General features: G+C 38.7%; 2 protein-coding genes across 3 annotated transcripts in view; one reads left to right on the top strand and one right to left on the bottom strand.

Annotated features, from left to right (window-relative positions):
* The first annotated feature begins 623 nt into the window (after nt 1-623).
* On the top strand, nt 624-17569 carry CCNC (cyclin C). 2 transcript variants are annotated; one of them, XM_010573368.1, is made up of 12 exons: nt 624-644; nt 1483-1546; nt 4377-4461; nt 4705-4774; nt 6285-6336; nt 9178-9233; nt 10530-10565; nt 12337-12428; nt 13162-13229; nt 13503-13582; nt 15489-15607; nt 16271-17569. In XM_010573368.1, the coding sequence occupies exons 4-12, from the start codon at nt 4736-4738 to the stop codon at nt 16323-16325; spliced, it is 597 nt and encodes a 198-aa protein (XP_010571670.1). In that variant the 5' UTR covers nt 624-644; nt 1483-1546; nt 4377-4461; nt 4705-4735; the 3' UTR covers nt 16326-17569. The 2 variants fall into 2 exon arrangements, with proteins under 2 accessions (XP_010571670.1, XP_010571672.1); XM_010573370.1 differs by lacking the exon at nt 4705-4774.
* Nucleotides 17570-20409: 2840 nt separating this feature from the next.
* Nucleotides 20410-23472, bottom strand: part of TSTD3 (thiosulfate sulfurtransferase (rhodanese)-like domain containing 3) — a 7099-nt gene continuing 4036 nt past the window's right edge. Inside the window, exons 4-6 of the mRNA XM_010573442.1 lie at nt 23220-23463; nt 22841-23000; nt 20410-21519 (exon numbers count right to left, since the gene is read on the bottom strand). Of these exons, the coding sequence (XP_010571744.1) occupies nt 21456-21519; nt 22841-23000; nt 23220-23463 (468 nt within the window). The 3' untranslated portion in view covers nt 20410-21455. The remainder of the gene's footprint in view (nt 21520-22840; nt 23001-23219; nt 23464-23472) is intronic.

The raw sequence follows: 23472 nt of genomic DNA, 5'->3' as shown, positions 1-23472 counted from the left end.
TGGAGTGCGAGAGCGGCCGGAGCCGCCGCCGGGCCGGCCGGCCTCGCTTCGCCGTGAGCTTCGAAGGGTTGGGGCTCCCCGGGAGAGAGGGGGGCCGCGTCCCCGCCCGCCCGGGCTTGGCCTCCGGCGATGGAGCGCGGGCGGCTGCGGGGCCGGGGCCGCCGTCGGTTTCTCCCCAGCGGTGGGGCAGCCGGGGCCGAGCTGCCCGGAGACACCCCGTGCTGGGCGGCTGGGGGTTTCCAGGGGGTGCCTGTGACCTACCGAGGGCACGTAAACCCTGCTGGCGACGGGCAGTGCCTCGGAGCTGCGCGGCCCGGGTAGCTTGCTGTAGGGAACGCCGGGCTTAGTCCCTGCCAGGGCGTGTTTTTTCGGACGAGGGACTCGGAAGACCCGAGCGAGCCCTCGCTGGGGAAGCCTGCCCGTGGTGGTTAAAGGCCACGAGCCCTCCGGCCCCGACCTGCAGCCCGTGGCCTGCGCAGGAGTCGCTCGCGGGGACGTTGAGAAGCAGTCGCTGAAAGTAATTTTCCCTTCCTTTAGTTTACAATGGATTTTGGATAAACAAGATCTATTGAAGGAACGCCAGAAAGACTTGAAATTTCTGACCGAAGAAGAATATTGGAAACTACAGATATTTTTTACTAATGGTAAAAGTGTTTTATTTTTATTTCTGCCCTGAAAGCTGCACAGTATCTGCCATGTCTAAATGCGAGCTTGAATTGCTGCGAGAACGTAATGTTTTCGTGGCGATACTGCATATACTTCTACGACCTATTTTAACAAAGAACTGCAATCGCAATAACATTGTCATCTGTTAGTCATATTAACACAATTTTAGGAGAACTTACAGGCAAATTAGCTGGATATATAACATTTTAACCTGCGATGGGAAAAAATGTAGCACGTTTTCTTTTTTTCAAGAGGTCATTACCAAAAACGTAAAAGGAGGAGAAGCAAGCAGAAACTGCTGAGCTAGCACATTAAAGGCTCAATGTCAAGCATTAATAGTCAAACTGGGCTTTTGGTGGGCTTTTAGGCTGTGGTAAGTATTTAGCCGATCTGTGCAGTCCTATTAAACAACAAAGCTTGGAAACGTGTTATTTGTGTTCAGTTATGTTTTCTGAAACCTGCACCACAGCCTGTGTCTTGCCTTGTGACTGATGCCCCAGCACTGGGTGGCTCTCAAATTGTCTACGGGTTTCTGAGAGCTGTTGGCAGGCAGCCTGTTCTCCCAAAGAGTTTGGGGCTTGTCTGTGAAGTTATCTAGGAGTTACTTGGTCCTGCAAAGTATTTAACCGTATGAACGGCCGCACTGGAGCATATCAGGTTACACCGGCACCTAAACTCTTTTCTGTGCAATTGTTCAGCATTTAAACAAAATCTCCCTAAGCAGAGGATATTGCTCAGTAGTAATTTGTTTGCAGCCAGCTCTTTAAATATTTTTTCACAGCAGTCCCTTAAAGTACAAAATGCTTATTTTTTCAGCTATCTGGCCAGACTTGAGACAGAGAAGTGAAGTGACTTTCCTAAGGCCACTGGAAGATCTTATGTCAGTGCTGGAATGATGTCTGTGAAAGATACTTATCCCAGCTTCTCTCTTAGCTTAGCTATTTTTATAATAATTGCGTATGCTGTGAATCTGATTACTGTGGATACATCTGTGTTGTCACTTAGATGGCACCAGGAAATCGAGCTAGCAATGTTTCATCTATTTGATCAGTTCCTGAAATTCCTTGAGCTTAAAACAAAGTGGCATAGCTTCATAGTGCAAAAAGAGAAAACTGAGTACTGATATTTCTAAAACTGTATTTCTATGCTAATTTTCACTAGAATGAATTTGAATTATGAAATATGCTTTTTTTCAATGTTTCACTTCAGTATTTTTCTTGAGCAAACAAAGATTTGCAAAGTAGACAGGCTGGTTTCAGTTTGTGGTTCTCAGGCTCCTTTCCCTTGGCACTCCTTGCCTCCTGTGAAGGTACGGTGTGTGACCTGCGGCAGCTGGAGAACAGCTCTGCCAGCATCTCCCTTGTGCATGTACGAACACAACCTACCTTGGAGGAGAGAGCGGTACTGGGCTTTCACCCCTTCTGTAGCAAAGAGAGGCACCTTCATGGGGAGGACAGTTAGGGGCTGCTCTGTACTGGTGGGAGCTCAGGCAGAGCTTGCCGTGTCAAGCCCTTGACGTGTGTTGTATCATCACCTGCCTCTGAATGGGGACCCTGCTTTGGGTTTATAGAGCCTGCCCCTCTTCTCTCCCACCTCCTGCATTACTTGGGTAGGGATTGAGTCTCGGCCACGCCTTATCATATTCAGCATGTGTCTGCCCAGGAGATGGTTGTTCCCTAAAGCCATGAAAAAATTGCCTGGAGAGAGGCAGTTTCCTGCTGCCTCCTCATTGGAATACAAGTGCAGTAGGTCACCAACTGATTTTATGGCCACGCACAACTACTCAGAATGTGAATACTGTAGAGAAGGAAAACTATCATCTTCTAAAATAGTTTTGAAAATGGAAATTGATGTTGATTTCTCTCTTTGGATCACCAAGTCTTAATAGAGTTTTTGGTTGAAAAGCGCATTAATGGATTTCCTTCTCTGATCTAGGGCAGAAGCTGTAATGTTTGTGTTACAGGCTACTCAAGATATTCAGATTTAAAACAATTTTTATTTAAAAACCCCTACTGAAACCACTTATTTTGTAAACATAGGGGAATAAATAATCCAATAGTTTCTTTTAAAATATTAAAAAAATTAATTACAAGTGTTGGACTTTTTCCCGGCATATACAAGCTTCCATTTCATTAAGTCTCTCTAGGCTCATGTCCATTTTTTTCCCTAAACCACACTTGGTTTTTCTCTGACAGCAGATGGCCTAACCGTTCCTGAAAATCCCATGGGAGTGAGAAACATATTTGGAGAATTCTGTTTAGCTTAATATTTGAATTTTTCTGATGCCCTAGTAGTAGGACAGCTTTGTAGCCCCATGGTCAAATCATAGGGAGAAATCCTTTCAAGCCTCCCAAGATACACTGATAAATATTTTAATATTTGTACAGACATGGCATACCGGGTTTAACCTTCTTTCTGGCAGTATTGCTTGTCCTACTGTCACTGGCAAGTTAGTCTCAACTTGGCATTCTTCTCTTTAGGAAAAGAGTAATAGGACACAGACAGGGACTTAATGTTGCTTTGGGTAATCATAGTGACAAATTTGTTACCTTTTCCTGTGTGTGTGTGTGTGGGGGGGAAGTTGCCAACCATCAGTGCTGTTCAGGGTGGTTTTTTCCTTTTCTCCTACGTTCAGCCCTTTTCTAGCCAGCAATGTCCTTGACATTTGTGTGTTTTAAAATGCTGTGATGCTCATTAAAAGCGAGAGTAGGGTATACCCTGACTATTCCTGATGGATACAGGATAAGAGCATGGGGAAAAAAATCTGGACTTGGGTGCTTAGGTAGAGACTAAGAATTTAGCAATGACTGAGAACAGAATTGTTTGCTTTTCCGATCAGTGGTTGCAGTCTTGATCTTGCTGTACATATTTTAAATATATACTTCAGTATATTTTAAATTATTGTTTTGGACATTTCTGGTGAGGGAGGAAAAAAGGAAGAGGGAGGCTTAACACAGCCAAGCCTTGCTCTGAAGAATGGCTGCGAAGAAGTATGGGAAAAATAACAAGTAACAACCTTATGTTTCACTGTGCTATTCTCTATATCCAACCCCTGCTCTTAATCCCAGCTTGATGCATCTAATTTGCTTGGCACCTTTCCTTTGCCTGGGAGGCCAAACAAGAGCTACCTGCACAGATGACACCAGGGTTGTTTCTTGGCCAACTGGCAGAGGACCACTGTGATGGAGCAGCTGACTGCATCCTCTGGTCTCCCACCCCCTCTCCCTAGACTAAATATGTCATTTTTTTAACACCTGCTGCCTCTGCCAAATTGTTTGTCTTGGCAGCTTTATTTTTTTGAAAAAAAAACCCCATCCATTTTGCATGGCACCGAAATGCCATAGACTTATATTTTACGTGTGTGAATTTGGTTTTGCTCTAAGAAGGGTAAAGCTTGGGTATTCCATTTGAGATTTGTGTTGTCATCTTCTTAAAGGTCTTACTCACTTTGTATGCAATGAAGTCAAGTTACCTTTCCCTTTCTGAAGGTGTCCACAAGCTTCAGGATGCAGTGCTGCTTCTTTACTTGCAGGTCTGTAGGTTTACAGCAACATGTCTCACCAAAGCAACGTATCTGAACTGAGGGAGAAGACTGTGCTGCTGCTCCTTAGAATCCCCAGCACTAGTCATGTTTTGAGATCCTTTGCTATTTGGTGTCAAATTGTTGTAAAAACTCAACTCAAGCTTTTGTTCATTTTTTTTTTTTTAAGTTATCCAGGCTTTAGGTGAACATCTTAAATTAAGACAACAAGTTATTGCCACTGCTACAGTCTACTTCAAGAGATTCTATGCCAGGTAGGACTGTTTACTATGATGGTACAAGAATAAAACATTTGCTAGGCACATTTTGGTAGCCCTTTTAAAATGCAGTTCTGTATTAAAAACAGTGCCACTTTTGTTTTCTGGATGGTGTAAAGCTTTTATGCTAATAAAGTTAACTTAAGCTTTGCTTTTTCAAAAGGAAGTGTGGTGCTCTTAATAGATTAATCGTTCTACGTGTATGAAACAACATATTATAATTTTGTTATAACATTTCAGATATTCCCTAAAAAGTATAGATCCAGTATTAATGGCTCCTACGTGTGTGTTTTTGGCATCCAAAGTAGAGGTATGAAGTATTACAATTTTTTAATGTAAAATTATGTGATGTATGAGAGAGAGAAAACGTTTAGGACTTTTACATTTTTTGTCATTCTTCATGCTTTGGGGGTTGAAACCTTCTCTTTTTTTGTATAGATTTCTATAGCATTTAAGAAAAGGAGACGGAGAAGGCCTTCAAACATGTTATTTAGTATTTGATCTTTCACAATTTTGTCTGAATTACTAACCCTGAAGGGCCTCTGAAAATTGGAAAATGGCTGTTTCACTGTGATACAGTGTTTACATATTTACATGCACTGTATCTTAAATTGTGCAGTGTCTCCTTTCTAGTGTGTTTTTCCTTATTTATGTTTACTCAAACTTTAAAACATAATTTGAATTTTTTTCTTAATTATCCTTTTCCCTTTCGTATAGTGAGGGATCCTCAGAGTTTACCACACTTTCATTACTTGAATTAAAAGTATGTTGTAGCTCATATGCTGACTTTTGAGAAATTATCATAAGGAACTGACCCATTAGGGATAGTGGTGAGAAGGCTCCATGCCTCCACCATTAGAAGTCCACTTTGAATGTGGCCAAGAGTTAGCATCAGCTGGGCGCTGCTCTTAGTCTTCTGTAATGCAAGACGTTTTTCAGCTGTTTGAGAAGTGTCTGCGTAATGGAAAAAAAAAAAAAATCAAATTGGCCAGTCTGTGATATGTCAGCGCTAATGAATTTTACAGGAGGAGTTCAAATGCCTAGTGGATGGTAGAAGCAGTCCTACTAAACCAGTGTCTGCATGTGATACTGTTGTCTGTACAAGTACTGTGATACCTTTCAGTGTTTGGAAGAGATGAAGGAAAGGAGAAAGATGCAGAGTATTGGAGAGAGTATTTTTTTATGAGTCTGTTAATTAAGCCTTTAAGAAAGTACAGACATAGAGTGTATATGTACAGATGTACCTTATATTTTAGAACAAATACTAGAAGTCTGTGCGGCCTTCCTTACACTAAAGCTTCTGCAACTTTAGAGGGCAGCTGTAGCAGTAATGATTCAGCTATGCACTTCTCTGAAGGAACACTGTATACAGAAAATTTTCAGATTGCTGACTGTCTCAGCAGAGGAGCTAAGACTTCGTGGAAACATAATAAAAAAAAGTAGTTAATGACAAGTTTCTAAAGGCAGTTTTCTCTCCAAGTGGGTTAAGGAAAAACAACATACCTTCTTGAAGCCCTCTTGTCTAGTTTATGTGTAGAGTGTTAGCCAACCGAGCTTTTGTGGCTTTAGTACCTTTCATAAACGTTTACTATTCCTCGCAACTCAAACAACAAAGTAACTAATCAATGAAAAAACTCTTTACCTAAGAGTTTACCCTGTTCACCTTAAGAAAAAAAAAAAGAAAAAAGGGGTGGGTGGGAAAAAAAGAAGTACTGCGTAAAGAAGCCCAGTTTAGTAAGAAGCTGTTATTTTAATTTGATAACAGTGTGAGTATATGGTATTTCAGGTGGTTCACTTCATTTACCATTCTTTTTCTTCAGGAATTTGGTGTTGTTTCAAATACAAGGTTGATTTCTGCTGCTACTTCTGTATGTAAGTATCGGTGATTTTCATTATGCTGTAGTTAGGTATCTCTATAGGGAGATCAGATATTTTCTTTGTGGGTTTTTTGTTTGCTTGTTTTTAAAAGGTAGCTTTTTATCAAGTCACGGGGGGGGGCTTGCATGTTGACTGCTAGGAGCCACTTAAAGCCATTTAGAATAAACAACTTCTGTTTCTAAATACAGAAACAGAAGGGTCCTTTCTGTATTAGTTTTGGTTGATTCTGGTTGGAACTTATGCCAAGCATAAATAAAACCAAAGTAATAAAATTAAACTGCTGAGGTTTATAAACAGTCTTGAGTAGGAAATTGAATTCTGAACTACTCAAAGATAGAATTGGAAGTTTAGGGCTTTACTTGTCTGTTTTATAAAAGGTATGGCTCCATGGAAGTACCTATTTTCAGAATTTTTGGTAGGCTGTATACTTTCTAATTTTTTTTACCCTCCCAATAAAATTAGTCTTTGCACATGGTATTTATTTCTAAAAATATATTTTATAACGTGTATATTGTTCACAAATAAATGCAATAAAATCACACTGTAGTTACTTCATTCTCTCTTTCCCACTTGCCTTCTATTTCCCAATTCCTGTAACTTGCATCTCATCCATCAAGGTCTTAAAGTGATGGCTTCTTTAACTGAATGCTGTAATTTGACCCAGAAGGTCCAGCTGCTCTCACTAGACAATTCCTGGCTATGCTCTTCAAAATGTAGGTCAGTGCTTTCAAAATCCCTCTTAGCCATTGAGGGGACAGGTGACTGGCTGCATCTGTAGCCTCCACATGCAGTAAGTATATCAGTCCATGGGGCTGGCTGTATGACAGTTCCACCACCAGGAACTGAAATGCATCTTCAGTGCCAGCATGACCAAGACCAGTACTAGATTTAGCAATAAGAGTTGCTATTTTTACATCAGCAGCATCTCAAAGCACAGATCTATGTGGCAGTTTTGGTGTGTCAGTGAGAAAGTTAGATGGATTTTGGTAAATCTGCAGTAGTTGGTTTTACTTGGACTCCTAGTCCTGAGCTGTGCTGTTTCTGAAAATCCCAGGTCTCAGAATCCTGCAGAAGATTTGCCCCACAGTTCTTCCTTCAGACCTAGAAGCCCTGCCTGCCCCGATAAGTACTCTGCATTTCATGGAAGTGGGGACAAAAAGCAACAGGCTTTCTCCTAGTGTTTATGTCTTTTATTCTACCTGGTCTTCCTTTATCAGAGTTGCTTCGGTAGCACACAGCAATTTTTTTTAGGTCTTCATACAAAACATGAAAAAAGCTGAGGCAAGACAAGTAAAAGAAAGCTAACAAGGTGACTAGCCTAACAGTGGTTGGTTGAAAAGGTTTGTTTGCTTTTAGTTAGATAGAAACATGAAGTTAGTAACACATGTTTCCTTTGTAAGGAAGATAATCTCAGATTAGTTTCTGGCAACCTCTTCAAAAGCTTTTCGCTCTGTTTCCATAGCTTACTAAAAGGGCAGCTCCATATGGTTGTGTCTGCAGTTTGCTTTGTGGGAAAAATATTTTGTTTCCCTATCTTCCCCCTCAAAGTGGTTTATTTTTTTACTATGTATCTATTCTGTTTGCATGCTTCTTGAGAAACCCGTTTTATTCATTCTTACCTTTCTTGAAATAATTAAAATTTCCAACCAGTAGCCTAGTCTTACTGTCCTGCAGCAAATTTTCTAGCAAAGTCCACCATAGGTCTAAATGTTGAAGACTGTAGTCCAGAGGACTGACACTATCTTTTCATCAAAGTGAATGGCATACTGCTTTTCTGGAGGTAGTATCAATTCATAATATACTGTCTGTCATCAATATAAGGAATGTTGTCTACTTACAGGATGTTAAATGTTACCTGTTTTCCTTGGAGGACAGGGACTTTATGTAGATTTTAAGTGTTTCACTTGTACAAATCTCAAATCCACATCCTCAAGTGTACTTAAGTTTTTTTTTTATTTTGCGCAGCATTCTCGTATGAGATCACTCTGTTTTTCAACTTATAATTCTTAACAGTGCACTGTTTGTACCTGTTCTCCTTGTAAAATGCATGAGGATAATTAGGTATCTAAATCAGGGATCATCATAAGCTAGAAAACCGAGGATATATTTGAACATTCTTGTGGAGGCAAGTGTCTTGAATCACATCATATGCCTAAGCGGATGCTTAGGTGTCTGTCTCAAGGAGAGAAACACCCTTGAAGTGTCTGATAATCCAGTGCCTAGGACATTGATCTGCAGTGTGGTGAATTGACATCTTGCTTTGAATTTGAGCCTGGTTTTTGCATGTCCAAAATCTTTTCCTCATGGACATACAAGATCTCTTGGTTGAGCTCAGTCACCCTGCCCTCAGTCTTGCTTTTCTAAGACTTCATTACATGGTTTAAAATCTTCTATGTTGAAGGATCAAGCCTATGTAAAAAATCCTACGTGGAAGTTCCATCTGGATTTAGTGTTGGAAATGAGATCCTGAAAAGATCGCCAGATTTGGAGTGACATCAGTAGGTAGATCGCTCTGTGAATGATAACTTGTGGAAAGTTAGGTGCCCATAAGCTAGTTGGTGGTTAAGCAGAAGATTTAGTAGTGCCCAATGCAGCAGACAAATGTCTGGCTGAGTACCTGCGCAAATCTGGGTTACAAGCGTACTTCTCTTTCCCTTTCAGGATCTTAAATCTTCTAACTTAACTTTTCGCTTTCAAATACAAACGTTTTGTACTGCAAGCAGTTGTGCTGCCAAATGGATTTGAAGGGCTATATACAGATGAATTAATAGAAAGGTAAAGAAGTAAAAATATTAATTACATAATTTTTAACATACCGATTTCTCTTTACTGTAGTGAAAACTAGGTTTTCGTATGCCTTTCCGAAGGAGTTTCCTTATAGGATGAACCATGTAAGTATGCTGTTCGAAATACGACTTGATCAAATAAATTAAAAGACAAATAATTGTTAGCAGGAAATCCTGTCTTTCAAATTCTAAGAAAGAAATATTTTCATACTCATATGTCGGGTTGCTCATAATTAGTTTTGGATAGATTATTGGGAAAGTTACTTTTAAAAGTGATAAATCTTACATAACCTCCTTTCCTTAAATTGTTGACAGGAATGCTATAAAGAGAAGTGATGTGACTCGGTGACTGAAATAGTATTTTTATATAGTATGATGATAAAAGAGATTTAGGTTTTTTTTGAATGTTCTTGTTTACAAATACATTGCTCCAGGGAAGGTAAATAGCCCTTGCACCTGGGATGTTTCCAAGCTTGCATACAGGAGCAGTTGGCTTACAGAAAGTGGTTTTATTTTTGCCTGGAAAATGTAATGGCTTTTGAAAAATAATTTTTATTTATTATTTAAAATTTAGATTTGCTAGTAGTTTTCAAGGCATCCTCAGTCACAATACTGAGAAATTTTGTAGTTTTTCTTGAAACCAGTTTTGACCTGTGCTGTGGTATTTTGAAAGTTAAACGGATCTAATTATTTTTAGATCCACTGTGGGAAATGTTACTTTTTTTTGTCGGTTTGCTTTCCACCCAATTTAGAAAGCCATGTGATATATCAGAATATAAAATATCTAAGACCTTGCAGTAAAAGTGCTCTGCTATTTTACAGATAAAGGCAAATGGAAACATATTTTGGAGTACTGCTTTCCTATAGCCAAAGCAGTCCAATCTTTTGCTTGATATCACTAATATGTTACTATCTCTATGGAAAATGAGAGCTGATTTAATTGCTACAATTGAACAGAATAATTAATATTAAATTAAATCTGAAAATACTTTAAAAGGCCATTTGGCATGTTAGTGGTCTGATGAAGAGGCTCTAATTCTACAAAAGGACTTCTCTATTGCTGTTAAGTGTTTATACACTGGGAACAATTTGCTGCTGCCAGGTATTGAAACAAATCAGACAAGTACTGTCAATGAAGTAGCTTTTCATAGTAAACTTGATCCAAAATGTTTAAATGCATTGTTATTATGACTGGAGTTAAGTTTTGATGGTGGTAAGGCAATGGCTAATACTAGTTTGATTTTTTTTTTTTTGTTTGGTTTTGTAGTTTCAGGTGAAATGTGTTTAGGACTGTTGGAAATGTGTTGAGAATTCCAGTGATGATTTTAAACTGGATGCCAGTTAATTCTTTCTGCTGTCTGAAACATGCTGCTGTTTAACTGTGATTTTACTTCTTTGCAGATACTAGAATGTGAATTCTATCTCTTAGAATTAATGGTAGGTTTGTTTTTTTTTTTTTACTACTGTTGCCTCAGTTTACTTTTTACTGATGAAGAATATTTTGAGTTTTGTGCTATGAAATATGCATTATGCTGTCTTGGTTTTTTTTTTTTTTTTCCCCATGCCAATTTTAGAATGATGTCCATGCAGGTCTAACATTTATGTTTTCAGCAGAATACCGTAATTACTGTGCTGTCATCTAGGCTGAGTGAGGGCATTCTCACCTCCTTGTGTTGAAGCTGGACTTTTCAACAGAAAGAGGGCAGATTGTGAGATCGGTGAGGGCAGCAGGAGTGTGTATGGCTTTGCATCCTAGTGGTTAGAGCAGTTGGTTAGTGGTGTTGGAAGGGTAAAGCATAAGTTCTGTTTCCAGAACTGCTTGTTTTTAATAGAAAGGTAACTGTATATAAGTCCTGATGCAGAGACTAGGATGCCAGTGTCCTTATTTCCCCAGATGAATGGCCAGTCAGGAGCATAAAGAGTTGTGTTCTTTCTATGCCCTCTTCTTGCCTGGAAGAATCTGCAGCTATATATGTGTGTTCCAGCTTCAGCAGAAGGTGTGGGTAGTATCCCACTCAGGCTAGTGTATAACCTGATAATTAGAGTAATCTTCTAGGAAGTGAGATATGGGTTTGAATCCTATGAGGAAGAAACTGAATTCAGGGCCTTGCGTTTTCTGAGATGGTGCTGTAACTGTTGGATGAAAGAACTACAATGTGACATTTCCTTCCAGGCACTTTCAACTAAAGGGTCTGTACCTGCTTTTTGTAAGGTTGCCATCCCATTGCTGTGTTTTCTAGGGCAACTGAAAGGATGCAGCCCAGGCTTCTTAGGGGGCTTAGGTAAAGTGGTGCCTAATTTCTGCATATTGGTTGGACTTGGATGGATTAGGCACCAAGGCCGCTGTACTGGAGTGGTTCTGCTCAAGTGCAGAGAAAAGGAGAGAGAAACCAGGGAGGAGCCTAGTGAGTTAGGCAGCAACCGAGAAAATATGTTTTGGGAACAGGACACAGAGGAGGTCGGATCAAAGTTTTTTGTTCGTGCCTACAGTTGTTATAACCCCTTTTTAGATAGCCTGTTTATATTTAGTCCTTGATACCTCTGCTATACATGGCAGTAACCCTTGAGTTTTGTATACAGTAGTTTTATCATAAGTAACTGCATTTACAAGAAGTTACATCTTAGGGATTGACTTATTTTTCCAGTATGCTATGCAATATATAGTATGTATAATAACTGTCTCATTTCAGTGTTCAGCACATGTAACTTAATGGAGCTTTTCCCTATAGTATCCATACAGTTGACTGCTTTCAGTGAGAGGGTTATTCCTTCTTGCTTATACCAACCTGGGCCTGAAAAGAGGGGTTTTGAAAGCAGTGGATTTTTTTCCTTTTCTTTCTTTCTTTCCAGACCAGTGTCAATTATTTTGGCATGCTTTCCATGTATGGTATTTAGTGACAGACTGTTTTCTGGCAGTGGTTTGTATTTCCAAGTGGGAATTACGGGTTTGTAAGCAAATGAGGTTTCAGTGTGCTGCAGATGTGGCTTTCTGTGTCTCTTAGGGGAATGACATTGACAGACTGGCAACCATGCTATGTAATGGTATTCTAGAGAGAGCACTGCCCTCATTAGAGCAGGGTTAGGTGTCAGAATGCTACGTAAAAAAAAATAAATCAGTAATTGACTTGTAAACCAAATGTTTTTAATGTGAACTGACAACACATTCTGCATTGTAATTTAACTTCTATCCTGTTGACATTTTTCCTAGGACTGCTGTTTGATAGTGTATCATCCTTATAGACCTTTGCTACAATATGTGCAAGATATGGGCCAAGAAGACATGCTGCTACCTCTTGCATGGTAATGAAGACAATGAGTAACAATAGTGCCTCCTTTCAGCAAGAAAGCAAGTGTTTAACAGTTATGCTTCAAAGGTGGTTAAGCAAAAGCAGGCTTAGCCATATTTGAATACAAAGGGTGCCCTAGTTAACCTGTGCAGGTACATGTCCCTGACTTAGCTTATTCTGTCTTTAACCCTGTAATGATTTGACTTTGCAGTGGTCTAATTTTTATTTTTAGACTAGCTCTAATAGCCCAGTTTTTTACACTACTGAATGGTGACTATGAATAGAGGTAATCTTTTTCTACCAACTTATGCTTTCTGTTGTATCTTGTCGTAGGAGGTAGAAGCAGTATGTAGGGTTTTTTAGCTGTGTTAGCAGAACTCTTATTCTTGAACTGTTTCACAAATACAGAAAGGCAGTAAAAATACTACTTTTATGCTTGCCCTTATTTATTTGTGAAACAGGGATAAATATTTTATGGTATACGTCAACACCGTCTGCAGAAGGACTTTTATGGTATTATAATAGTGTTTCCAAATAAACTTCTGCAGTGATTACAAGAAAGAAAATGAAAGGCTTTAAGAGATTTTTACAAGGGGCGAGATTTCTTCCCTCGCTGTTTTGCCCTGCAGCCTCGCTGCTTCTACCATCTGGGAAACTGACAAAATATTTATAAACTGACAGCAGTTTTTGAAGTCTTATAGTCTAAAGGTGAATAGGACAATACTTACAAGTTCTTTTTTGCACAGGAGGATAGTGAATGACACATACAGAACTGATCTTTGTCTGCTGTACCCTCCTTTCATGATAGCTCTAGGTAAGTAACACAAGTAATGTCTCGTCTTGTTTAAATGGATGTGTTCTGTGTGCTGTCCCATCAATAAGCATTCCTTAGAATAAGGTGCTTCAGTCTGCATTTCATACAGTACTGACAGTGTAGCTTTGCAACTTAAAAAGTCTTGGAGAAAAATCAGGTAATTAATTCCGTTTTTTTTCTGTTGACCTGTATAGTGTTTATAAAAAATAGAATGTTTCTAACTGTATCAAGAGTGGCTCTTTGTTCAATATACATGTCACCTGATCTTTGCAGCTTGCCTACATGTGGCCTGTGTTGTCCAGCAGAAGGATGCAAGGCAATGGTTTGCTGAGCTATCTGTTGATATGGAAAAGGTACTCTGTTTTTAATTCCTGCCACCTGTTATGGACTGACCAGAAATGGTAGTCATGGCTATAAAACTACCATCTTACATGTCTGCAGTACTGATTTGAACTTCATTCAGTCATCATATATTAGGTGCTGTTGAAATTAGGTAGATCTCTCAGGGAGGAAGACAATGTCAGGTCATTCAGTCATCACACTGCTCTGAAAGTCAAGACAGAACCATTGCATAACCAGCAAAGTGTTGCTGGTGTTGCTGTTTTTCAGATGGATACATAAAACCAATATACTTTGCATTTTTTGCCAGAAAAAGAATTCCCAGTGTTTTTTGTCATTCAAGATTGCCATCATGAGTTTGACTTTTATTCTAGTGCATGTGATTTTCTGTTCTCATTTTCTCTCTATAAGTGTACGTAATATAGCAGAGTGTAAAATATTCTTAGCACTTTCAGGATGACCAGGACCATGACTTCAGTCAGTGTTAAACAGGGGGATACCAAGATCATTCAGTTGAGTTCCCTGCTGTTGCAAATTCTGTGTCAAATGATCCCCTTCGTAAATTTATCAGGTTCTGAGACGCAGTTGTTCTCATACCAGTAACGTGCTTCATCTTCACTAGTTCCTTTTTAGATTGACTTCTTTAACCTTTGTTTAGCTCCAGCAAGCAAGCCAAACTAGTACTCGTACTCCTTATCACACTGTTTCACTCTGCACATATTTTTCAGTCTATCTTTTTTGAAAATGAGCATCTGGAATTAAATAGCATATTATGGATGAGACATACCATTGCCCTCTCTGCCCTCAGTATTGCCCTTTATCCTGGCATTGTATTTGTATTCCAGGATTTGTCTTCAGATTTAAGCATGGTGTGGATGCTATGCTGCATCGAAAGCCTTCCGAATTGTGCTGTCATGCATGTAAAAGCAGGGTGATAATAAATTGGCAGCAGAGGAGAACCAACCTATATTTGACAGATAAGGTTACCATAAGCTTGATACTGAACATGTTTGAATGTTTACATGTCTTGGTTCTCATGCCAGTGATAAGCTTGATTTTTTTTACATTAAGACCATGGACCTCTTAGCTAACTATGACTTTTCTTTCAAGGATATATATTGTTCTAGCACTTAATCAAGGTCCATGTATTAAAAAGAATAAAGAAGTCTACTTTATTAATTTAGAGAATGATGAAACAAATTATGAACCAAACATTATGCACCTTTTATATAGAATATTGCACTAGAAATTTAATAGGAAATTAAGGTAGTTGAGGTGCAGTAGATAGGAAATGTCCAAACTGATAGAGAATGCTTATGCTTCCAGAAGTGGAATATGAAAGTTCAACAATTCTTATTATATGTATATAAGAATATAGCAAGAATAATAATAAGAAGAATATAATAAGTATTTAGATACTCCTTGGCTCTTTATTTCTTGGAAGGAAAGAATTCAGACCAATGTTTTGTGGTTTGGGGCTTTTTTTCCTACACTGTGCCTCTGATGTATATGAACATTGATAATCATCGGTTACTGTATTGGTAATCTGTGGTCATCTAGCTGCAGTCATGCTGCCAGGTGTCTGTATTTTCCCAGTAGCATAGTTATAAACTGTGGCAGTAGTTGCAAATAAATAAAAAGCTATTTAGCTTGCAGGGGAGGAGAAGTGGTATATACAGTTGAATGGGAGGGAAAGTATTCTGTTCAGGCTTCCATTCACAATTAAATCAAAAAACTAATTATAGAAATGGTTGATTGCCAGACCAGATTAAATGTGAGATAGCTCTGTTTATAATATGAAAATTGTGCTGCTTAATTTCAGTTTGGGGCATGTTTAATTAATTACACACTTAAACTGACTATGACAAAGATAAAATCACTATTGTGTCTGACCTTAGGATCTCTTTTCTTTCTAATCAGATTTTAGAAATAATCAGGGTTATTCTGAAGCTGTATGAGCAGTGGAAGAACTTTGATGAGAGGAAAGAGATGGCTACTATTCTTAGTAAAATGCCTAAACCAAAACCACCTCCAAACAGGTACTGTACTTCCTTAATACACCTTTCACATGGAAAAACTGGACTGCTATCTTAAGAATGAGTAAATGTTTAATTTGAGGTGTAGCGTATATTTTTACAGTGCAGACTTTTCTGTTACAAACAGCCAGTCTGATTGTTCAGGAGCTAGCAAGAAGCAGAACATTTATTGTTTTATGGAGAGTGTTAATGTGATTAGAATGTGATCAATACAGCTTAGCAAATGTAAGGAACCATGGTGTGAGGCTCTGTGGTTGAGCCAGATTGATGAGAACTGGGCCTGCTTGATGTCGTATTTAATTATTGTGATTAAATACCACTGTTGGGAATCTGCACATGCAAATTCCTGTGCACGTGCTTATGAAATGTGAACTTTGAAATGTTGACTTCAGAAGTAGATACAGCAGGCAGCTGCATGGGTATATATTGAAATTATTACTCAAATAAATACACTGAAGTTATTTATGCATGCTGAGATTAACCTTTGCATTTTTAATGAAATTTAGCACAATATCTTAACCTAGTTGTGTATATGTTGAAGTATTGTCCTTCAAAAGGTTTCTACTACTTTCAGAATACCGTATTTTTTTAAATAAATAAAGACAAAAATGTAATATGATGCTTCTTTTTGAAGACATGTGGTTTTGTTTTTTTTCTTCCAAACAGTGAAGGAGAACAGGGTCCAAATGGTAGCCAGAACTCTAGTTATAGCCAATCTTAAGACATTCCAAAGAATTTGTTTATGGACCACTTTGACTCAAGACATCCTGGGATCTTTCCTGTGTTCATGAAATGGACAGAAGGTTTTAGTAACATCTTTGACAAAGAACTTGAAGAATAAATAGCTTGTTTGTGTCAAGCATTTTGAAAGCTTTTTCTCTAAAACTGCATCATTTTCTCTGACGCTGGAGCAAATGTACTAAGATTTTTCAATGTAAGGAATCAAATGTTACACCAAGCTGCGAAAGATTAACACTATCCACTCAAAATAAATAGTTCATTATTGGTTTTGTTTGCTTTGAGAAAATTGTAACTTGCCATTGAAGTGAACTATTTTTAAAGCGACAGTAACCTGAAGCCTAAGTGTAACTGTATTAATGACTTGTGTTGTCTTCATTTTGTTTGTGACTGAAGGAAGGTAGCGCACTGTGTGTTAAATCTATTCATTACCTTGAGTTTTGTTGATTTTTTTGAAAATAAATATGGATTCTGTAACAAGTAATGCAGCAATCCTTCAGAAACAAAACCTAGAAGAGCCTGCAAATAATATTGTTACAGTTTTAATGAAAGCTGCAGGAAAGAAATTCAGTTCCTTTTTTGGATTAGAAAAATGCTGTTTTACTTAGTAGATGTACTTGGATGTTTTTGCCACGAAGTGTAGTAGCCCAGCTTACCAGAGAAGTGCAATATGTATAGTGATTCTGCAGTTTTCTTAAACGTTTCAAGTGTTAGGAATTAAAAAACCCCAACATACTATGATTTTTTTTTGCAAGTAAATGTACTGTATAGTACAATCGGAATATTTCACAGTCAAGTACAAATCTGGATATGATTGCTGTTTTTTATGGTGGATTTTTTTTTTGTACAAAAGATATACACTGTTAGTCTGCCTTCACTGTTGGTGTGAATTTGTGTGGTTCATTAGAGAGTTTATTTAAGAGGATCAAGCTTTTGGTGAGTTTCATACTGGCTAATTTTAATTGTGATGTTAGGAGCAACTCTTTAGAATAACTGAAATGGGATTCCTTGGTTAACTATGTGCTGGAGAAAATGAGATTCCTTCAAACAGAAGGCCATATCCTGTGTTCCTTACTCAGGCAGATATCCCACTGAAGTCAGGAATTGGCCTAAATCGAATTTCTTGATTTTTAGATAACTTTGTTTCTAATTAAGTTCTGTACAACTTCATTTTGAATGATAATGCTGACTTGCCCAAGTATAAAAATTGAATGATAAAGTGCAGTAACATTGTTCTCCTTTTTTTTTTTTTTTTTTTTCTGAAGCAACACATTTCCCTGGTCTGAAATATTGGAGGGAAATTCTTGAAAACCCTTGCTCTGTGATGCGTCTTGGTTTAAAAAACTGGCCCCTTAAAAAAACCCTGTTTTTTGCAAATACCTGTCTTTGTAATTGGCTGATCATTCAGTGAAATATAACTGAAGCGTGTTTGTATGTAGCCCATTAGGCTACTAGCATTTATTTCTGTTCAGGTTATTTTTGTAAAACATTAGGTAAACAAGCCCAAACCACTTTGGTGAGATAGAAAATATATACATTTTGGTCTTTGCTACTTTGTTTCCATTTGATCCATACTTTTTATAGACACTTGATTGATGAAGTGGAATTTGGCTGTTTGCCTTTGTTTCTTGAAGTCTAAAATGTGCTATTTGTAATGTGGACTTGGGGAGTAGAAATAAATCAATGCAACTTGACCATTGTGTGGAGTTCTTAAACAGGAACTGTCCTTTAGGTAAACATCAGTCTTCTTACATATACCACATACTCTGCTAAGAAAGCTAATGTTTTGAAATTAGGGGTTTCACACAATTAGTGAAGAATTCTGGCTGGAGTGATTAAAAGTTGTCTTGCTGCTCAAGAGCCGTGGCAGACTTTACTTCATACCCAAACTACCTATGTGACCTAAACCTCAGAGCTAAACTATCAGGCAATTCTTGATGGTAAATAGAAGTATCTTAAGTCATTTCTCTACTGGGGAGGTGAGGATAGTTTTACCAGCTCTGGTTCCAGTGTAAACAGTGAAAGGCAGTGAAGTGCAGTCAAAGGAACTGGATTCAGTGATGACAGTTATAAAAAGAAAGATGTAAATTGGAACAACAGGAAAGAGAACATAATCTGAATTCAACAGCTTTGCTACCAACCAGACAGAAAAAAAATCACCTTTACTGTGCTTAATTTCAAAGGAGAGAAATGCATAAAAATGAGGTGTATCATTAAAAGAGAGGTAGCTGAAAGTCTTCACAGATTATATGGTTACAGGTGACAGTGGAGTGTCAAAGCAAACACTAGTGATCTGTGCCAAAAAGACTTAAGGAAAAATCTAAAAGGAAGCAAACTGAACTGAATCAGACAACTTATTTAACTCAAAAAGCATAATTTGAAAAGTTATATCCACATAAGGGAGATACAGAGGAAGACACAGAAAGGATCATCAACTTTGACAAGCTACAAATAGTTTGAGAAACACCTTGCAAAAAACTAGCAAGGCTAATAAACACTAGACCTACCAAGACTAATAAGAACTAATGAAAATAAAAAAGAGGTATACAGTGGCTTTCCTATTAAAAAAAAAGAAATCCACTACTCTTCAGCTCAGAAAAGACAGCAGAGGTCTAGAAAAATCATGAGTGGTGTGAAGACTGATGAGGTGACAACTGTTCATCTCTTCTGACAGAAGAAGCAGGAGCATCCGATGAAAACAATACATGGCAAGTTGAGAAGCAACAAAGGAAAAGACCTCTTCTCACAATGCATTGTTAAACCCAGTACAGCCTGCTGTGACTGCTGGGAGTTTGTGTTGAAAATTTACAAATACCCAAATATACCAAGACATGCAAAGCCCGAAGGAAGTATCAAAGCACTCCAAGTTGTAAATGAGAATAATAATAATAATAATCTGGGGGCTGTATCACTAGATACTTGTCTTGTTTTATGCTCTTCCTCAGATGTTTATTACTGGTTGCTGCCAAACAGAACATAATGGGCTAGACAGATCTTGGTGTGACCCAATATAACTGTTTGTTGTTCATTGTTTGTACCCATGTAGTTTTAGATGTTTGCAACAAACTTTAATGTAGCTACAAAAGGAAGCATTTGCCACTTATGACTAAATTGTGACTAAGTTTAGTTGATTAGATCTCCTTGCTTTGTTCATCTGTATACTGAAGTTTGGTGGCTTGGTCAATACAGCTAGGCATGATTAATAACACATTTAGCTAAATATTTTCAGTGTGTCTCAAATTTTCTATACAATCTGACCTTAATGATCTAGATCAAAAGGCGTCATTAGTCCTGGTGAGGCCTGGCACAACACAACCAACAGTGGGCTTCAGTTACCCCTTTGACTATGTGCCCACAGCACTGTGAAACTGTCTAGGTCATGTTAAACAGGCAAAATTAATAGATCATAGGATTTGGCTAAATCCAACAAAACTGTTGGCATCTGTTACGCCTCCTGATCCAGTCTGAAAAACACCTTTCAAGAGTAAGATAGTGAGAATTGCAGAGTAATTGACCACAACAAGGTAGCACCCATCATCATTCTGGCATTTTAATTTCATCTTACTCCCATTAATCTATCAGTTGTTAAACTAAACCAGTATTTTGGAAATTAGTCTAAATTCTGGTTCTTGTTTCGTTTTTTTTTTTTTTACGAATTGGAAATAAAGTATAGCATTAAGACCACTAAAAAGTCAATGATACTTTTAAGAAAAATGCACTCATTACTTACTATTATGACAGCTACACTACAGGGTCTCTAATTATTAGCAAAGACAAGGAGAACGGAAACCACTGTAAGATACATCATGAGGGCAGCACAGCTAACACAGCTGGCTGTGCCAACTGCAGGAGTTCTCCTCTAGAAACAAATGACTGCAGAGAGACTGTGGGACTTACTAGAAATAAAGTTCTAGTAAGACTAGTGACTTTTTCTTTTCTCTAAACTTGAGACAGTATATTTTTAGGTCCTCTTCTCACCATGCAGACTGGACGGTCAGAATGGAAGAGCTGTAGGGTAAGTGCACATTGCCTGCAATACTCATTAGAGCAGAACCAGAAGTTTTAATTTCTTCTTCCAGACATCCTGCAGAGTCCTGAACTTCTGTGCTACGACTTGAATTTTCTAGACGCCAAAGCAATTCACCTTTGCTAGTTCATCTGAACTGCTAACAGCATTAAAAAACAAAAAAATCCTTAAAATTATGACTATGCAAATTTATAGGTGGGGATGGGATGGATCGGTTTGTTTTTTGAAGTTTAAGACACACAAATTAACATACATAAAAGAAGGAAGGGTGTTTAGTAACTTCCTTTGACACCTCAAATTTTCCAGCCTAAAATGATTACATCTCTGTAACAGTAACTTCAAATATAGGCAAGTTCTCACTCGATACTGAGCTGCTGAGGGAACAGAAGTTGTTGACTGAATGCTATATAGCATTTTGTGCTCAGAAGCAGATCTGCATATAAAAATGGATATATTTTTAAAATAAGGAATCACACAGTATTTTGAACAGCAAGTATTCTAGCATCAGGTCAGTTTCCTTTTGTATTTTCTGACCCGTAAAGTTTTGACTTTACAATCACATAGTACAAACCTAAAAATCTGTACTCTACTTGTACTCTTTGATAACACAGTAACTATTTTAAAACTCTAGCTACGCATGAAGCATAATAAATCTGTGCTTAGGGCAGTTACCCCAATTCCATTACAATATCTGCAGTTTAACTATTCTAAACAAACTATCCAACACAATTATTTGGGAAAGGGTAATTTTATTTGTCCCATCATCATCATTAAACAGTCGTAAACTATATCATACAAAAATCTTAGTAAACATAATAAGCACTTAGGTTCTCCTCACATAATTTCACCAAAAAACATAGCCCAGAGTAAAGATGGAACAAATTTAATGTCCTCAGTTCATGTCATAGTCTTTACCTGTAATTTGAACCAAGCAGCCGATATGCATGGCTATTTGAAGGTGAATGTTCATTTACACAAGAAAGCAGGAGTGGGCTGTATTCTGGAAGTGGAGTGCACATAGTTTTAATGCTAAAACCTACGAACCATCCTGAAGCCTTGATGGGGCAAGGGTTGGGGTAGTCATCTTCATTTTTTCTCTGGAGGTTCATGTTTTACCCAATCCTCAAAGCCACCAGCATATTGCTGAACTCTGAAAATATGCAGAAGATACTATGTTAAGAAGGACTCTTGAAAAAGGTATCTAAGAGGGCATGGCAAAAAAAACCAAACCAAAAGAAAATCAGAGAAAAAAAGCATAACAGAAATTCTCTGCAATCAAATACACTTGTACCTAGCTTCAATGAGCCAGATTGATACTCCTTGTACACCAATACTGCCTGCTTCCATGCAGTGTGTTGTGCAACCCTTCCAAATGATACAATGCTGGAGGGCAAATACCAAGCAAGTAGTAGCAGCCGCACCAATGAAACAGTTTGCCGCTTCTTTTTTTAAAAAGAGAGAACAGACTTACTGTGGTGAGAGATTTATTATGTCTAATACTTCAGATGTCATCAAAGAAATGCAGCACACTGATCTTTTACTTCCTTGCAAACCTACATGCTCTGTAGATCTGACATAAGCCTTTACAAAGCTAAACTCTGGAAAACAAAAACCCACCATGCAAAACAATATTGACTCCTTCAATTAGGCAGCATGAAAAACAGGTAACGGAGGATATTTTGCACTTACTAAAACAATATATTTATAAAACAAGAACGTCGTTCCATCTTTTGACTAGAACTAGCAGGGATATTCCAGTTCATGAATTGCAGTTCCATGAAAACATGAGCAAACAACCAATTTTTTAAATCCTATCTGTAGTCTTCAAGCCAGCAAGGCACCTTCTGGCATGGGTATAACAATTCTGCCAACCAAACACTGCTTTTGCTTTCACTTATCAATCTCATTGTCCTTTTAGCTACTGCCTTCACTGCTTTACTCCTGGCAAACGATCCAATGCTTTACTGAAAGCGAAGGCCTACTTTGTCAACAGTGAACTGTACAGGTAGAACTGCAATTTAACAAAGGGCGTGGTTTCATACACTATTTAATCTAATTTAAGATTGTACTTCTACCAAAGTGAGCAGTTCTCCACCTTTCCAATCATCCTGTGGCTCAGGACTAGCGCTTATAAAGCTGTATAAGGAAGCAATGTCTTGGTGAGGGAGCCTTAAGAGGCAGAAGGATCCTTCAGTGGCAGCACGGTCTTGCAGCAGATTGCATCACCTGTGACACACGCACAGAGCTGCTGAGGGGTTGTTTCACAGGGCGATACACCTCACTTTTCTGGAGCACTCAAGGGTGTCTTTCAAGGTTCAGTGGAGACAAGAGGAGGTGTCTAACTCAAATACCAGTCATTTTGTTCATATTCCACATTTAAATTTTTACCCTTGCCCGCAAGAAGCTGAGTCAGAGTTCTGCTTCATGGGGGTAGGCCGCATTAATCCCATCGTTACGCACACAAGTCTTACCTGCTGAAACCCAAGGACATGGCAAAACTCAGTGCTTGTTTACTTCTTGTTCCTGCCAAACAAGAGAAAACCACAGGGTCCGACTTGGATGGCATCTTTTGATTGTACTGCTCCTTGAACTCCATTGGGTCCATTTGTAGAGCTTCCACTAATTCACCCACTAGGAAATACAGAAAAAAAAAGTCTCGTTTATTCTCCATCCAGACAGGCTTACACTGTCAGGCTTGTAATGCCTCTGGAGGAAAAGTTCAGCTCACAACATTCTAGCAGCTGTCTAGCACAGCCCCTCTTTGCTCAGTCACTGCCACTTGTCCACAGACTTGACCACCAAGCAAAGGGCAACACCCAACGTCCCCACATCGCGGTGTCAATAACTTACGCGGTATGTTGACGGACGCTGGGATTTTTCCGAATCTGTCGATCTCCCACCTCTCCCGCACGTCTATGTGGAGGATGTTGGTCTTCTTCAAGTCTTTGAGCTCTTGGTAGGAAAGGCTGGGCGTCCCGCCGGCGCAGAGCCTGCGGCTGGCGGCACCCGCCGGCCCGGGGCCTGAGGGAGAGGTGCCGCCCGTGAGCCCAGAGGAGACCCCGCTGCCCCGGCCTCCCGGGGAAGGCCATCGCCCCTAATAACG

This window comes from Haliaeetus leucocephalus, unplaced genomic scaffold (assembly GCF_000737465.1).
Source record: "Haliaeetus leucocephalus isolate CR32 unplaced genomic scaffold, Haliaeetus_leucocephalus-4.0 Scaffold384, whole genome shotgun sequence".
In the NCBI taxonomy this organism is placed as follows: Eukaryota; Metazoa; Chordata; class Aves; order Accipitriformes; family Accipitridae; genus Haliaeetus; species Haliaeetus leucocephalus.
Note: the sequence above shows the minus strand (reverse complement) of the source record. Positions and strands in the feature narration are given on the sequence as shown.